Source organism: Fukomys damarensis, unplaced genomic scaffold, assembly GCF_012274545.1.
Source record: "Fukomys damarensis isolate Sample0158 unplaced genomic scaffold, DMR_v1.0_HiC HiC_scaffold_12, whole genome shotgun sequence".
NCBI lineage: Eukaryota > Metazoa > Chordata > Mammalia > Rodentia > Bathyergidae > Fukomys > Fukomys damarensis.
Genome location: NW_022900924.1, coordinates 8,998,910 through 9,012,668, shown reverse-complemented (window position 1 = coordinate 9,012,668; position 13,759 = coordinate 8,998,910). Strand labels below are relative to the sequence as shown.

At 52.7% G+C, this 13,759-nt stretch overlaps 1 protein-coding gene across 6 annotated transcripts in view; it reads right to left on the bottom strand.

The window, feature by feature from the left end:
* Positions 1-13,759, bottom strand: part of Acacb (acetyl-CoA carboxylase beta) — a 127,397-nt gene that overhangs the window by 3,590 nt on the left and 110,048 nt on the right. For 5 of the 6 annotated variants that reach the window (XM_033762388.1, XM_033762389.1, XM_033762391.1 and 2 more), the window contains 11 exons: positions 12,012-12,212; positions 10,832-10,975; positions 9,500-9,620; positions 8,081-8,177; positions 6,462-6,558; positions 5,740-5,875; positions 4,611-4,788; positions 2,208-2,320; positions 1,036-1,190; positions 281-451; positions 63-199 (listed from right to left, as the gene is read on the bottom strand). In XM_033762388.1, the coding sequence (XP_033618279.1) occupies positions 63-199; positions 281-451; positions 1,036-1,190; positions 2,208-2,320; positions 4,611-4,788; positions 5,740-5,875; positions 6,462-6,558; positions 8,081-8,177; positions 9,500-9,620; positions 10,832-10,975; positions 12,012-12,212 (1,550 nt within the window). The remainder of the gene's footprint in view (positions 1-62; positions 200-280; positions 452-1,035; positions 1,191-2,207; positions 2,321-4,610; positions 4,789-5,739; positions 5,876-6,461; positions 6,559-8,080; positions 8,178-9,499; positions 9,621-10,831; positions 10,976-12,011; positions 12,213-13,759) is intronic. The other variant, XM_033762390.1, reaches the window with a different exon arrangement.

The following is a 13,759-nucleotide window of genomic DNA, read 5'->3' as shown; positions in this document are numbered from 1 at the left end:
AGCTAGAGAACAGTCCAGCCTGGGTACATGCCAGGGAGTCACAGACAGGGCGGGACACTCACTTGCAGATGGTCTTGAGGACAGCATCTCGCTTCAGGTACTTGATATTCTCCCAAATGGCCGAATGCGGGCTGTCACCCTCCTGCCATTGCTCCTCCAGCCACTGCACCACCACCTGGTTATTGTCCCACAGGTAGGCCTGGGAGGGGCACAGGCAGCTCAGACAGGGGCTCTGCTGCAGGACAGGCCAAGGAGCCCCTCCCCCGTGCCCCAGGCCCACCTTGACGGCACCCTCAGACTCCACGAACCAGCGGCGCAGCATGGACTGCAAGTGCTCATGGCTCAGCTCACCGCTGGCCCGGAGGATCTCCTGCTTGACCTGATCCTCCAGAACGAGCCGGCGCAGACGCCAGTACAGGAAGGTGCGTGCCGTCCTCCACTCCAGCACATCCTGCGGGCACGGAAGCCAGGCCTGAGACCCGAGGCAGGGCCATGTGGACGGGGCCGGGCTCAGCCCCTCGCACAGACCAGGAAGGCGAGCTCGGCCAGGGGCAGCAAGGGGCGGCGCCGCACTCTGCCACCACCACAGCCTGCTGGAGCCCCCTGCCCGTCCACATCTGGCACCTCCTCCACCCCTGCAGACACCATGCAGGTCATGCGGGGCCGAAGCCAACTGCCAAGGACAGCACTGAGACGAGGGATGTGACAACAGCGCACAGGGGCAGGGTCGATCCCGGGGAGGCGGAGGAAGGCTGCGGGAACAAGGCCTCCAACCTTCGGTGGTTGTCAACACAACAGGCAAGTGGTTTCCCAACTTTACGGCCTAGGAGATCGCTTGGGGATGTAAAGAAATACCCCCCAATATTCAGGTTTCATATTCAGGTGACTGGTGAGCCACCCGGGCATTGAGAGTTTTTTAAAAGCTCCACAAGTGATCTTTAAGTCGGCCAATTCTAAACCCTGGAGCCCCAGTCTCCTCGGTGTGTGGGAGCCGGTGACCTTGGGATGGGTCCTTCACACCCCACGCGCCCTTACACAGATGGTGCCCTTCTCCAGCATCCGGCCTGGCGTGTCATGCAGTTCCGCGAACTGCACTGCCACCTGGTGGTAGATGGGGAGGAGCAGCTCCTCGCGAGCCTTCAGCTGGCCCTCCAGGTCCTTGCGATCTTTGTCAGACAGCTGGGACGTCCCTGGGGGGGCGAGGTGGGGCAGACAGGCCGGTCAGGACAGCTGAGGAGACTGGGGAAGACAGTCACCAGCCGCTGGGGTGGAGGCTTTCTCTTTGAGAGGGCACAAAACTGTTTTCAGGACAAGCCTTGCCCCACGAGATCACCCAAAGCAGCTTGCGGGTGCTGTCTCAGATATGGATTCACAACTGCAAGTCTGCATTCTAGCGGCAGTTTCCATCGGGCCCCTTGTGCTTCATAACCAACTACTGGCTATTATTTTAACAAATATTACAAGATACAGTAAGGGTATTATAACAACTGGCCAATTTGATAACTTAGATGCAACTGATTCCTTGAAACATACACCACCCAGAGGAAACAGATCATGGCAATAGTCCTATATATAATAAAGGTGGTGAGCTGTGGTTAGAAAGCTCTCATCAAAAATTTAAAGAAAATTTAAAGAAGAATTTTCTACACAAAAGCAGAAAATAGAGTAGACCTCCCAAATTACTGAGGTCAGCTTTTTGCTGATACCAAACCAAAGAAATCACAGAGAGGGCCAGGGATTTAGCTCAGTGGTGCCGCCGCCTGCCTCTCATGTGCAAGGTCCCAAATTGGATCCCAAGTACCAAAAGAAAACTAAGAATTTCATGGGTCCCCTCCCCCAGACGTCTCATTGAGATCTGAAGCACTTCATTTTCAAACAAGGGATACTCGACTTGTTCATACGTGCTCTTTACTGTTAAAAGGATTTTGTTTGTTGGAAATGTGAATATCTTAAAAGTCTCACAGCAGCTGGGCATGGTGGCACACGCCTGTAATACCATCACTCAAGAGCTGAGGCAGGAGGATCGCTGTAAGTTCGAGACCCGTCTGGGCTAGTGAGTTACAGGTCAGTCTCAACTACAAAGTGAGAAGTTGTCTCAAAAAACAAAAACAAAATCTCACAGCGATTGCCGCTGTGTTCAGAGTCTCTGGCTTATTTTGAACGTGCTAAATAATGCCCGGTGAGGCGAGGGCCCGGGGGCCCCTTACCCAGCCGCTCTGCGAGCTGCCTGGAGATCGGGTCAATCCTCCTCATGGTCTTCACCAGCTCTTTCTTTCGGAACTTAATCTCCACCGTTCCCTCGGGCTCCAGAACCCCGCCCCTGAGAGGAGAAGAGCCGGGACTGACTGGGGCATAGTGCAGCGCTGTTGTCGCCCTGGCCCTGGCACAGTCGCTGGGCGACACCGACAGCCACTTCCCCCCGGGCAGTAGCTTCTACACCCACAGAAGGGAAGAATGAGCTAACTTTGAAAAAAACAATGCTTTCCGGACTCTAAATCCCCTCTACTCCCCCACTTTGAGCTTTAAAAGCATTGCTTTTCTCCGTGATCACCTAACTCCTCTGCTCCCTGGACACAGATCTTTCAGATTTTCCTAATTTCTGTTCTTAGAGTCAGGAACTCGTTTCTGAGTTCTTAAAAGCTGGCAGGGCACAAGGAGAGCCCAGCGTGGCTCCGTCTGAGTGGCCCTCCTATTCCAACCTTCGGACTACCTCTCAGTCTCCCTTGCCCCATCATTCTTATGACAGTTTGGAAGCCTCAAGGAATAAGACAGACTGCTCCAAGCTTCCCAGTGGCCAGAGAGGAAAGTGAATTGTGACCTTAGAGGAGCTGCTCAGGATCCTCAGCCTCCCTGAGGACTGAACTCAGAGCCCCCATGAGGGTCAGCGCCATGAAGGCAGGACGGGCCTGGCTCACTTGCTTCCACGCCGCAGCACCCAACAAAGATGGCACACAGCACCCGGTAAGTGTTCCCTGAATTAGGGGACGGACAGTGTGAACACAGGGGTGGTGTTTCGGGCAGAACCACTCCCAGCCCAGCACAGGTTCCCTGGGAAAGTGCCAGCCACTACACCGCGGGCACTGCTGGGCCACCTCCTCCCAGAGAGAGTGCTGAGGTTTTGCGTCCATGCAGAACCAGTGTTAGGGTGAGGGCCCAGGTTACGGGTTAGGGTTAGATTTTGGATTTAGGAAGGTGTTAAATCAAATTAAGGGGTGGGCGCTCAGAAGGCTGCGGTGGGAAGATCGAGGCCTTGCTGACATTCCTCTGGGGGCCGCGGGGAAGGAAGGCACGCTGCGCCTCCCTTGGCAGTGTGCCCAAAAGCTGGCAGCTGCAAGTCCCGGAGAAAGGAGCTGAGGTCTAAGTGAGCAGAGCATGTGTCTGGGAACACTCTGCCAATTGAACCCGACTTCACAGGATTGCTTGCTCCCTTTTCTAGGTTCAATAAAAGTGAGGAGCACTGCCAGGTTGGGGCTTTTTGTCTACTAGAGGCAAGAGCCCCCTGGCCCCTCTTCCAAATTATTTGTGGTCTTCCGTCTTTAATCCCCTCTGTATTAAGGTATTCATTCTACCCTGTGTTCAGCTGGTATTTCCTGCCCAATTCTCAGGTACCGAGCCGGACCATGGGCTATAAAACAAGATTCAGGGACTGGGTAGAGTAGCTTGCGCCTGACGTACTGCAGAGAGCGCAGGTGCTTTTGGTCTCCCTGCCCACTCCTTTTTTGGCAGGACTGGGGATTGAGCCCGGGGGTGGTTCATCATGCCACTGTGTTTCCCTGAAAATAAAACCTAATCGGCCTTGAAAACTAGAGATCAAAAATGTCAGCCCCGATCACCTTGCCTTACCTGCCTTACAGAGAAGCCACCAAGCAAGAGAATAGGTGTGATCTTCTGTGTGACACTGGCCATCACGGTGGTTATGACCAGCGTTTCTTTCTGGTTAGCTTTTATTGGGGGGAAACATGACGGGGAGACAAGTGTGCTATCTGAGCTACATCCTCAATCCCTTTTATTTTTCATTTGGAGGTTGGGTCTCACTAAGTTGTCCAGGCTGACCTTGAACTCAAGATCCTCATGCCTGGCTGATCCTTATTTATTTTTTAAATGGCAATGTTTTGTTTGTGGATGGGATCCTAGAGCCTGAACCCAGGCAACACTGGGCTGTATGACCAGTACTTCTCATCTTTTAATTCTCAGACAGGGTCTTACTAAATTGCCCAGCTTGGTCTCGAACTTGGGACCCTCCAACTGCAGCCTCCCAAGTTGCTGGGAACACACGAGTTCCCCACTACAGGTGAGTAACTTTGGGGGTAGGAGTGTTGACGCAGGGTCTTGCTACCCTGCCCAGGCTGTTTCAAATTCATGATCCTCTCTTCCCAGTACTGGGCGTGCACCACTGTGCCTAGCTGATCTTTTCTCTTGCAAATGTTTTGGGAAGGAGGTGAGTATAAGTTAGGAAAAAAGGTAAAATTCCTCCTCCACTTCCTGGCACCAGTCCCTAACTCTGCTGCGAAAATCCAATCACAGAGGAGGCTCTTGTTTTCAGGAAGCAGTGACAGCTCCTGAGGTCCCCAGCCAATGGCTTGCAAGTGATGGGACAGCAATGCACTCACTTGCTCTCTCTGTCCGCATACATCTCTATGCACAGGGGGTTGATGGTGGTGTCCAGGACCACCCAGGAGCCCCCGCGGAGCTCTGCATAGGGCGGGAGGTAGATCAGGATGGGCTGTTTGTACTGCCGGAGGCCATCCACAATGTAGGATCCAAATTTCAGCACTTGGTCATACATGTCTGCAAAGCAAGGCAGCACCTGGTGAGGGGACTCGAAGCCCCCACTGGTCCACACCCAAAGCCACAGGCACAGTTGTCCTGGGGTCCTGAGAGAGCATGTTTGGCTGGGAGGTTTGAAGAGCACTGCGGACTGGTTCAGGTGCAGATTGCTCCCTAAATGGCCGTGGGACCTTAGACAGGTCACTCACCTGTAAAGAGAGGCACAGGGAGTGACCCATGCCTAAGATACTCTCCATCCTGGACTGAGCAGCCTCCCCCATGACTGTCCCTGCCCTGCCTCGTATTTCCAGCACACAGACCCCTCCCCAACCAGAACACAGGCCCTTTTCCCTGGCCCAGGGCGCCATGGCCCTCACCTCCCACCAAGACACACCCTCCAAGTGCCTGGGCCCCACGTGGTGACCGCAATGCAGTGACCTCATCCACATTAAGGGCACCATGTGCCAGGGCTCAGCACCCTGGATCCTCACCGCACTCTCTGAGCTTGGTCTTATTCTTACTCTCTTTCACAAAGGACAGGAACTGCAACTCAGAGAGGTAACCATCCAGCAAAGATGCACAGCAGATCTGCCTGCCTCCCACACCAGCCCTTTTCTCGGTGCTCACGGAGAGCCACTGTCGCTCCCAATATGCTCGGTGGTGGCTAAGACAGCCCTGCACCATTCTGAGGTCACCTGAGGGTCCATCAGCCCCAAGGGAGGCAGTCGGGCACCTGTCCCCCTCAGCTTGTCATGAGGAAGGTGACTGCCCAGGTCCCTGGGGAGCTTCTGAGATCAAAACCCTGACGTGCTTCCCAGTGTGACCCCCCAGAAGTCACACTGCCTCCGGCCCTGTCCCTCATTTGTGGGCCTCCTCTCGTCAGGGCTGCTGAGAGGCCTAACACTGTGACGATGGGAGCGAGCCAGAAACTGGCATTACCCCGCAGAGGGGCCCAGGCGGCACTGGCCTCACCTTTCATGCCCCCAGAGAATCCCCTCCAGTTGGCAAAGATCATCAGGGGCAGCTTCTCCCGGTTGAAGTCCTTGATGGCCTGGGCTGTCTTGTAGGCTGAGTCAGGGAACCACACCTGGCCTGCCTGCTGGATTATCTGCAACACAGAGCCACCTGGATCAGATGGCAGCCCCAGACACAGGAACAGTGCCACGGCCTTGCCTTAGAGGCCAGGCCACGAGAGCCATTCTGACACCGACACCAGAGCCAGGCTCCAAACGAGGGCCGGAAGCTCATTCTCAGGACCTTGGGGAACCCGCTCCCTGCAGCCCAGGGTGGATCCCGGTGTCCCCACACTCAGCCTGAGGGGGTGCAGCACCAGGCAAGGCTACAATGGGCCTCTGCAAAGCCAACCCCAGGACCCACTCCCGACCACTCCACAATTCCCAGGATGGGCTTTGGGCAGTCACAGAAACAGCAGCAGGGGAATTGTGGGAGGCAGAGGGGTTGTGGGCCTTATCACCCCGCCCCTCTCCACCCGCCTCAAGAAGGAGACAGTGCAGAAAATTATCTGTCCAGTAGGGGGAACCAGAGGGAGAGTCACAGCCTGCCAGGCCCCAAGACCTGCTAAAGCCACTGCTTCTCCACCAAGGGACCAAATGGGAGAAGGGATAGCCACCACGCCAGGACCTATCCTGTTGGCAGAGCAGGTAAACCAGCAGCCAGGGCTCCCGGCCCCTCACCTTGGCCTCAGAATCCAAGTTGGCAGGGTCGGCAGGGATCGCCACCTCCACGGTCCGCGTTTCTGTGGCAATCACACCCACAGGGATGCCTCCCAGCCTGGAACATGAGCACATAGGAGGTGGGCGCTGGGTGGCACGCTGGTGGATCCTGGACAGTGGAGTCTGTCCTGCCCAGGTAGCAGGTGTGGCTGGGTGTGGGCTGAGGGTGTGTAGGGGAGTTACTTTATTGGAAGGAAAAGGAAAAGCTCCTGAGTGACAGAGCCTCCCAAGCTGGCAGAGCACTGATGCCCCTGCAGAGGAAGAACTGGGCAGTGCAGGGGCTGGAGCAGCTGGCTCTGCCAGGACTTTCCACGTGGAAGGCCATGGTCTCCGCCTGCACCGTCCGATATGGTAGCCGCAGCCGTACACAGCTACTGACAGTGAGATACAGTCAGCAAGTGTGAGCAGTCAGGTAGGTTAAGTCCACTCGACACTGTTTTCCTCCAGTGCGGTGGATGGAGCCCGGGGCCTCATGCAGGCTGGGCACATGGGTGCCACTGAGCCACCCCCCCCCTAAATTTCCATTGTCATCATCACATGGGTCCCGCAGCTCCCACACTGCACGGCGTAGACACAGACAAGTCACGCGTGGAGAGGCAGAGAGACGCCGAGCCTGATGGAGACTTAGCACAGGGGACGATGTGACCCCAGGAACCTTCACCACATCCTGCAGCCAGCTCCCTATTGGATGTTGCTGTTTATCTGAGTAATGATCCTGTGAGGCCGGGGTGGGAGGCGCTGTCTATACCCAAAGGCAGGGCTTCCGCTGGAAGGAGGAAGACTGAATCTCAGGTTCTTACTTTAAAGAGTTTTAAGAATAAACCTGGAGGAAGCATCTTAGTGCCAAGACTACGTTTAAGAGTTTAATACTTATGACTCTGGACATAAATAATGATGGCAGCAGCACCACGACTTAGTGAGCACTCAATAATAACTTAGGGGCTCAACGCAATGATCCTTTGGGGGTAGAGTTGTTACCCCCATTTTACAGATCAGGACACAGAGGGCCAGAGAGAATGAAGGATGAACCGGAGGTGGTCTTTAGGTCTAACTACAGGGCTTGGACTGTGGCAGGAATCTAAATGGTCATTTGTCAGGAACCGCTTTGGGTTCAGTGTACTGGATGAACTTTAGCAGCAGAAGCCTTAGAAAAAAAAGAGGGCTATGCTGCTGGAGTGAGCTCCTCAGCTCTGGAAGTAATCAAGCAGTTAAGCCTTCCATGAGCCGTGGAGCACGATAAGGCCTCTGAAATGGAGATCCCGGTGCTCCGTGCCTGCCGTTTTCTGGGCAGGCACCCAGGGCCACCTTCTGTGTCTCCAAGGGGATAGGGAGGGACACTGGGGGTCAAGGGTCCCTGCCCCGCAGGGGTTGGCTGAGAAGCCACCTAAGGCCACAGCTGGACAAGTCCAGACTTCAGGAAGCTGTTCATCATCCGGAAAACCTCCCCAAACTGGTTTTTGCTTTCACAAAATCCTGGGGCCAAAGAGAAAGCGTCCCTCGTAGCCCCAGGGCCTAGTGCCTGAGAGTCCCCGTGCTAGAGAGGCCAGACGTGTGTGGCCTGCTCCCAACTTCAGGGTTACCTCGCTCGTCCTACCACCACGGTTGGGGCCCAGGGTGCCATAATTTCCTTGAAACTTCCTTGGTCGAAGAATCCGCTCTGCCAGGTTCCCTTCAGTGCTGTGGACAGAAAGCAGAGGCCCAGGTTGGGAGGTGGATGAGACCCCCAGCGCCCTCCAGGCTGAGGAATCTGTCTAAGGACAACCTGACTTAGTCCTCATGGCCCCAATATCCTTTTCCCCCTAAAACTGTGCAGATCCCAACCTCTCACTCAAAACAAAACCAACAAAAAACATGGCTGCATAAACTGTATCGAGTTAGATTCAGTCCATATGGAGCCTTCACGTCCCTTCAGCCCCCGTCAAAGCCAGACACAGTGAGATCTGAATCACAGTCCTGCCACCTTTCCCAAGAGGCTGGGGAGCCGGTGGCTGCCTTCCACGAGGGGCTTCAGGAAGGGACCACCTGCCCTGAGACCTCATCCTAGGCCTGCTGGCTGCAGAGCCCGAGAACTGGGAAGAAAGGCTTCAGCTTCCCAGAGATGTAATATGAGGGTGCCAACCACAGCTGTGGCTGGAGGGGCCACGGTAACCTAAACCCACAGCCTGGCGTGAACAGCCGTGGTTATGACAAGGAAAGACAGGAGGCAGCAGGCAGTGTCTCAAGCTACAGGTGTGAGGGGCTGGGATGAATCGGCCACTCTAGCACCAGCCTCATGGCTGGACCAACGCCATGGAAAAAGATGCTGGTAAGAATCCCAACATCTTTCAGTTGAGATAGAGCCGCCCATTCAGTGCATCCAGAGGGGAAAACCCCAGAGAAAAGGGAAGGAGGAGAAGCAAGCCATGGAGACCCTTGCTGGCCAGGGACTGGCACCATCCTGAGGGTCACGTCTCCCGCAGGAGCTGGCTGATGCCTACAGCAGCAGCACATGCGACTCTACAATGGAATATGGTGACGGGGCACTCAGCTTTCCTGCCTGCTCAGCGTGCTGGGGTGTAGTAACACATCTCCAGGAGACAGACGCACCTCTCAGAGGGCGAAGAAGTGTGTGCTCACACGCGATTGTACGGGAAGAGGCCAAGGTGCCCAACCTGGGAAACTCACAGGTTCTCCTTGCAACGGTTCAGCCAAACAGAAGCAGAGGAGGAAGGAGGGCTGGAAGGAGGCTGTCTGCTTTGAAACTTTAACATTTTGGCACCACATTTCCCACCTCCATGACCACAGGGAAGCTCAGGGAGGGAGGTGGTGCCCAACCTTGGTTATAGTCAATGGCCCAGGAAGGGAAGAGTAAAATCTCCATCCCTTCTCTCCCTCTGCATTTAGGCTCAGGTGTACCCTTCGGGGCCAAAAAACAATACATCTTTCTAAGCAGCCCTTTATCTTAGACCTAGGAAAGCAACCCAACTCCCCCAACCCCAGCAAAATACTGGAGGACTTACTCGGATGAGGCCTTCCTGCAAGCATCCACCGAGGGTCATAGGGAGCTCTGGATGGGAGAAACTCAACTTCTCTGTCAATGGGGTCGGTGGGTGTGATGATAGGGAGTGGGCTGTGAATATCCTGGAAGAGAAACCAGGTCACCAGCTCAGTCTCCGGTGCGTGTCAGTCAGGACTAGGAACTATTTGCAGCTTTCTCCTCTGGCTATGATTATGCCTGGTTATACAGCAATATCCTCTATGTTAGCAATTCCATTATGTCTTAAGTCTCACGTTAGCAATATCCTAACAGAGCTTCGGAAGCCACTGTTCTGGTTGGCAAATGCCAGACAAAGACAGGCTACCCCGTGGATTCTTTGGAACTCTAGTTTTTCAAGTCCTGAGTGCACTCAGGGGTGAGGCGCATTCAGTGAAGGTGGGACGTGAAAGAAAGACTTAAAGAGTTGCCACTGTTCTATAAGAGCAGATAAAACACATCTTGAAAGGAAAGAAAAGAAAGGCTGACTACAGATAGTGGTAACAGGGGCCGTGCAGATAGGGAAAAGGAGCATTCAGGAATAAGAAGTGACTTTTGTAATGTTTTAACTTGGGGTAGTTAGCAAGCAGGACTGGGATGGGCTGAACGCTAGAAACCAACGTTTCAGAAATATATATAATGAAGATTAAGAACTTCACTCATTTGTACAGAATGTTACTCAGCACAGACCATGCCCGTTCTTACCCACACACTATACAGTGGACCCCTATGAAGCAGGCAGGACAAGTACTATCCACACTGGACAGTGAAGAAACTGAGCCTCCAACATCTGCCTTGTTACTGTCTAGTTAAAGAATCTCCACCTGAACTAACCAGGGCAATCAGGAGTATCCCCTGGAGAGCTCTAAGCATCATTTCACTCGATCATCACAAAAACATCAGCAGCTTGGTGCTACTATTATCCACATTTCACAGATGAGGAAAATGAGGCTCAGAAAGATCAAGAGATTGTCCCAGGATCACATCGTTACTGAGGAGGAAGCCAGGAGTCAAATTCAGACAGACCAGGAACTTGAGGTTCTCTATTGGCCAAGGTTGACTCATTTTACCCTTTAGCCAGGATTGACAGATGGATTTTTCTTTTAAGGATGGCATCCAGATCACCCCAAAAGCAGAATGGCTAGTCCAGAATCAGGTGTCAGAGAGGGAAGGAGGAAGGAGTCAAACCCATCCTGGCCGCATTTATGGTGCCCCAAGCCCCCACCCTCCCACACCCACTGAGGTGACAAGGACACATTTAGCAAATGAACTTGATAACAGAGTCTTCTGGGCTCTAAGCTGCGGGGGGACAGTGCACCTTTGGCATATAGGACAGCCACTCCAGGATGGTGTACACCCCCTCAAAGTCATCCGGCACAGTGACATGGGCGATGCCGTTGTAATGCATGATCTGTACGCCGCCCAGCTGGTTGTTGGATGTGTAGACCTCTCTTCCCAGGACCTGCTTCAATACAACATGGTTAGCAAATCCTGCCCTGTTCGAGGCCCTTCCGACATTGGCAATCAGCTCACTCAGTGGTTCTCAATCTTGGCTGCATGTCAGGATCACATGGGAGCTTTCGAGAATCCTGCCACCCGGGCTGCACCCAGACTGGTCACATGAGAACCTTTAGGTGTCGCTGGTTTAAAATTTCTAGGCACTTCCAATATGCAGCCCAAGCTGAGAACCAGTGATGCAGCAGCTGACAACTTGGGCAATCTGGAAAGTTCTTCTGATGCAGCCTGACCACAGCGGGGCCTGACAATGCACATGTCTGACAAGTTCTCCAGAGGTGAGGCTGCGGCTGGTGTAAGAACCAGACTTCTCACCCTCAGTGGGCTTCCAACAGACATTAAAAATGGGAACTCAGCTGACTGGCGTGCTGTGCACCTATAGGCCCAGCACTCTGGGAGGCTGGAGCAGGAGGAATGCAAGTTTGAGCACAGTTTGGGAAATTCAGCGACTTAATGAGATCTTGTCTCAAAATGTAAAAAAAAAAGTGGGGGCTGGGGATGTGGCCCAGTGCAAAGGTCCTGATTTCAATCCCCAGCACCATGAAATAAATAAGCAAATAAAAATTAAATAAAAAATGGAAACTTCATAGCAACATGGCAGATGTTTTAGTACAATAAGAAAAAAAATAGATTACTGAATTCACTGTGAATTAACCATGGAAAAATGGAATGGGAGAGAGGATGACACCAAAATTACAGAAGCAGCAAAAACTACTCTGGGGGAAACTTTCCAGTTTTCTGCAAAGTCTAATGCCACTTGTATAACGTTTTTAAAATGTGAAAGAGTTAATTCCACTCAACAAACTTAAAACTTATTTTATTTTGGCTCATAAGGACCTCAGGTAACTGCAAATTGGGAAAAGTAGCTTCTACCTCAGCAGGAATGGAACTGGTTTCATACTGGGAAAATCCCCCATCAGTGGACAATGCTTAAAGGACCCCCCAACCCCACAAACCCTCCCCATAGGCCCCATCCCAGTCACCTTGTTCAGAGCTCGGGTTCCTGTGAGGATGATGTGGGAGTTTTCCACCTGGATCACCCGCTGGCCCAGCCTCACCAGATAGGCCCCGATCCCCAGGGATCGGCAGGTCACCTGTGGAGACGCGGGACTTTCTGAATTCCAGAGGAGCCGTGCCAGGGCCATACCACTGGGCATGAAGGGAAAGTCCCAGCCAATGGCAACCTAAGTTAGGGACAGATGGCAGAGCAAAAGCCACCGGTTGGAACTTCGCTTCTGCTATTATTTGGATCTTAAGTGGTCCCTAGAGGCCCCTGTATTGCAAGCTTGGTCCCCAGCTTGGCACTATTGCGGGGGGGACTTTAAGAGGTGGGAACTAGTAGAAGGTCCTTAGGTCACTGGGGGTGCATCCTTGAGGAGGACCTGGGACTCCCACCGTGAGCTAGCTTGCTTCGCTGTACACTCCTGCAATGCTGTGCTGCCTCGCCACAGACCCCAAAGCATTACGGCTGGAGCCTTCAAACCCAAAAGCAAAATAAACTGTTCTTTATAAGCTGGTTACCTCAGGTGTCCGTTAGAGTGACAGAAAGCTGAGCAACACAGTTTTCTATTAAAAAAAATCGTGGCAAACACATAAGAGGGCTGCGAAGACAAACAGCAGATGCTGAATGTTCTGGCCCTTAAGATGACTGTGTGTAGCTCCTCAGAGATCAGTCGCTTTAGAGAAATCACAGCCTTTAATACACCGGAAAGCATGTCTGGGAGTGCATGTGAAAACTGGTGAAATCCAAATGAGGTCTGTACCGTGGGGACTTCAACTTCCCGGTTTTGGTCTCGCTTAGGTAAGAGGCTGTCGTGGGGGAGGCTGGCCCTGGGAGTTCTCCGCACTATCTTGTAAATTCTGGTGGGCCCTCAACAATTTCAAAATTGAAAGTCATGTATGCCACGTGTGTGTAGAAAACAAGCTGAAAACAGACCCTTGTGCCTGATAATTTCCATCCTGGAAATGAAGATGCAGCAGTGCATGTAAAGATAAAGCCATGAGCTGGGTGTGGTGGCACACGCCTGTAATCCCGGCACTTGGGAGGCTGAGGCAGGAGGATCGCTGTGAGTTTGAGACCAGCCTGGGCTACACAGTGATTTCCAGGTCAGTCTCAACTACACAGGGAGACCCTGTCTCAGAAAACAAAAAAAAAAGTTAAAGCCATGAAAGACAGTTCATCATTAGAGTACTGCTGCTGCTGCTGCTGCTATTAAACACAAACATTTTTGGGAAGGTCGTGGGAGTGGGCTGGGGGTTACCTATCCCAGTCAAGTCAGATACAGGTTCTTCCACTTGGCACCTATAAATAAGAGATTAGACCCGAATCAAACTAACCAACTATAAAAGGAAAGTTGTGAGATAACTGTTAATCCTGAAACCAAACTGGCTTCTGATCATATTAGAAAAAACTGTTGATTTTCTTGGGCACATTAAAAAGTTGCAGTTACATTAAAAAAAAAAAAGGGAGGGAGGCAGGGCACACTGGTACATACTTAAAATCCCAGCTACTTGGGAGGATGAGGCAAAGAGGATGTAAGTCCTAGGCCAGCATGAGCAACTTAATGAGACCTTGTCTCAATTTTAAAAGGGAGAGCGAAAGAAAGGGTTGGGGATGCAGCTTAGAGGTACAGAACCCCTGGGTTCAGTCGATCCCCAGTACTACAAAAAGGAGGGGATCACTAAAGGTCCACCTAAAGAACTAACGGGTAAAAAGACCCGATCAAGGAGT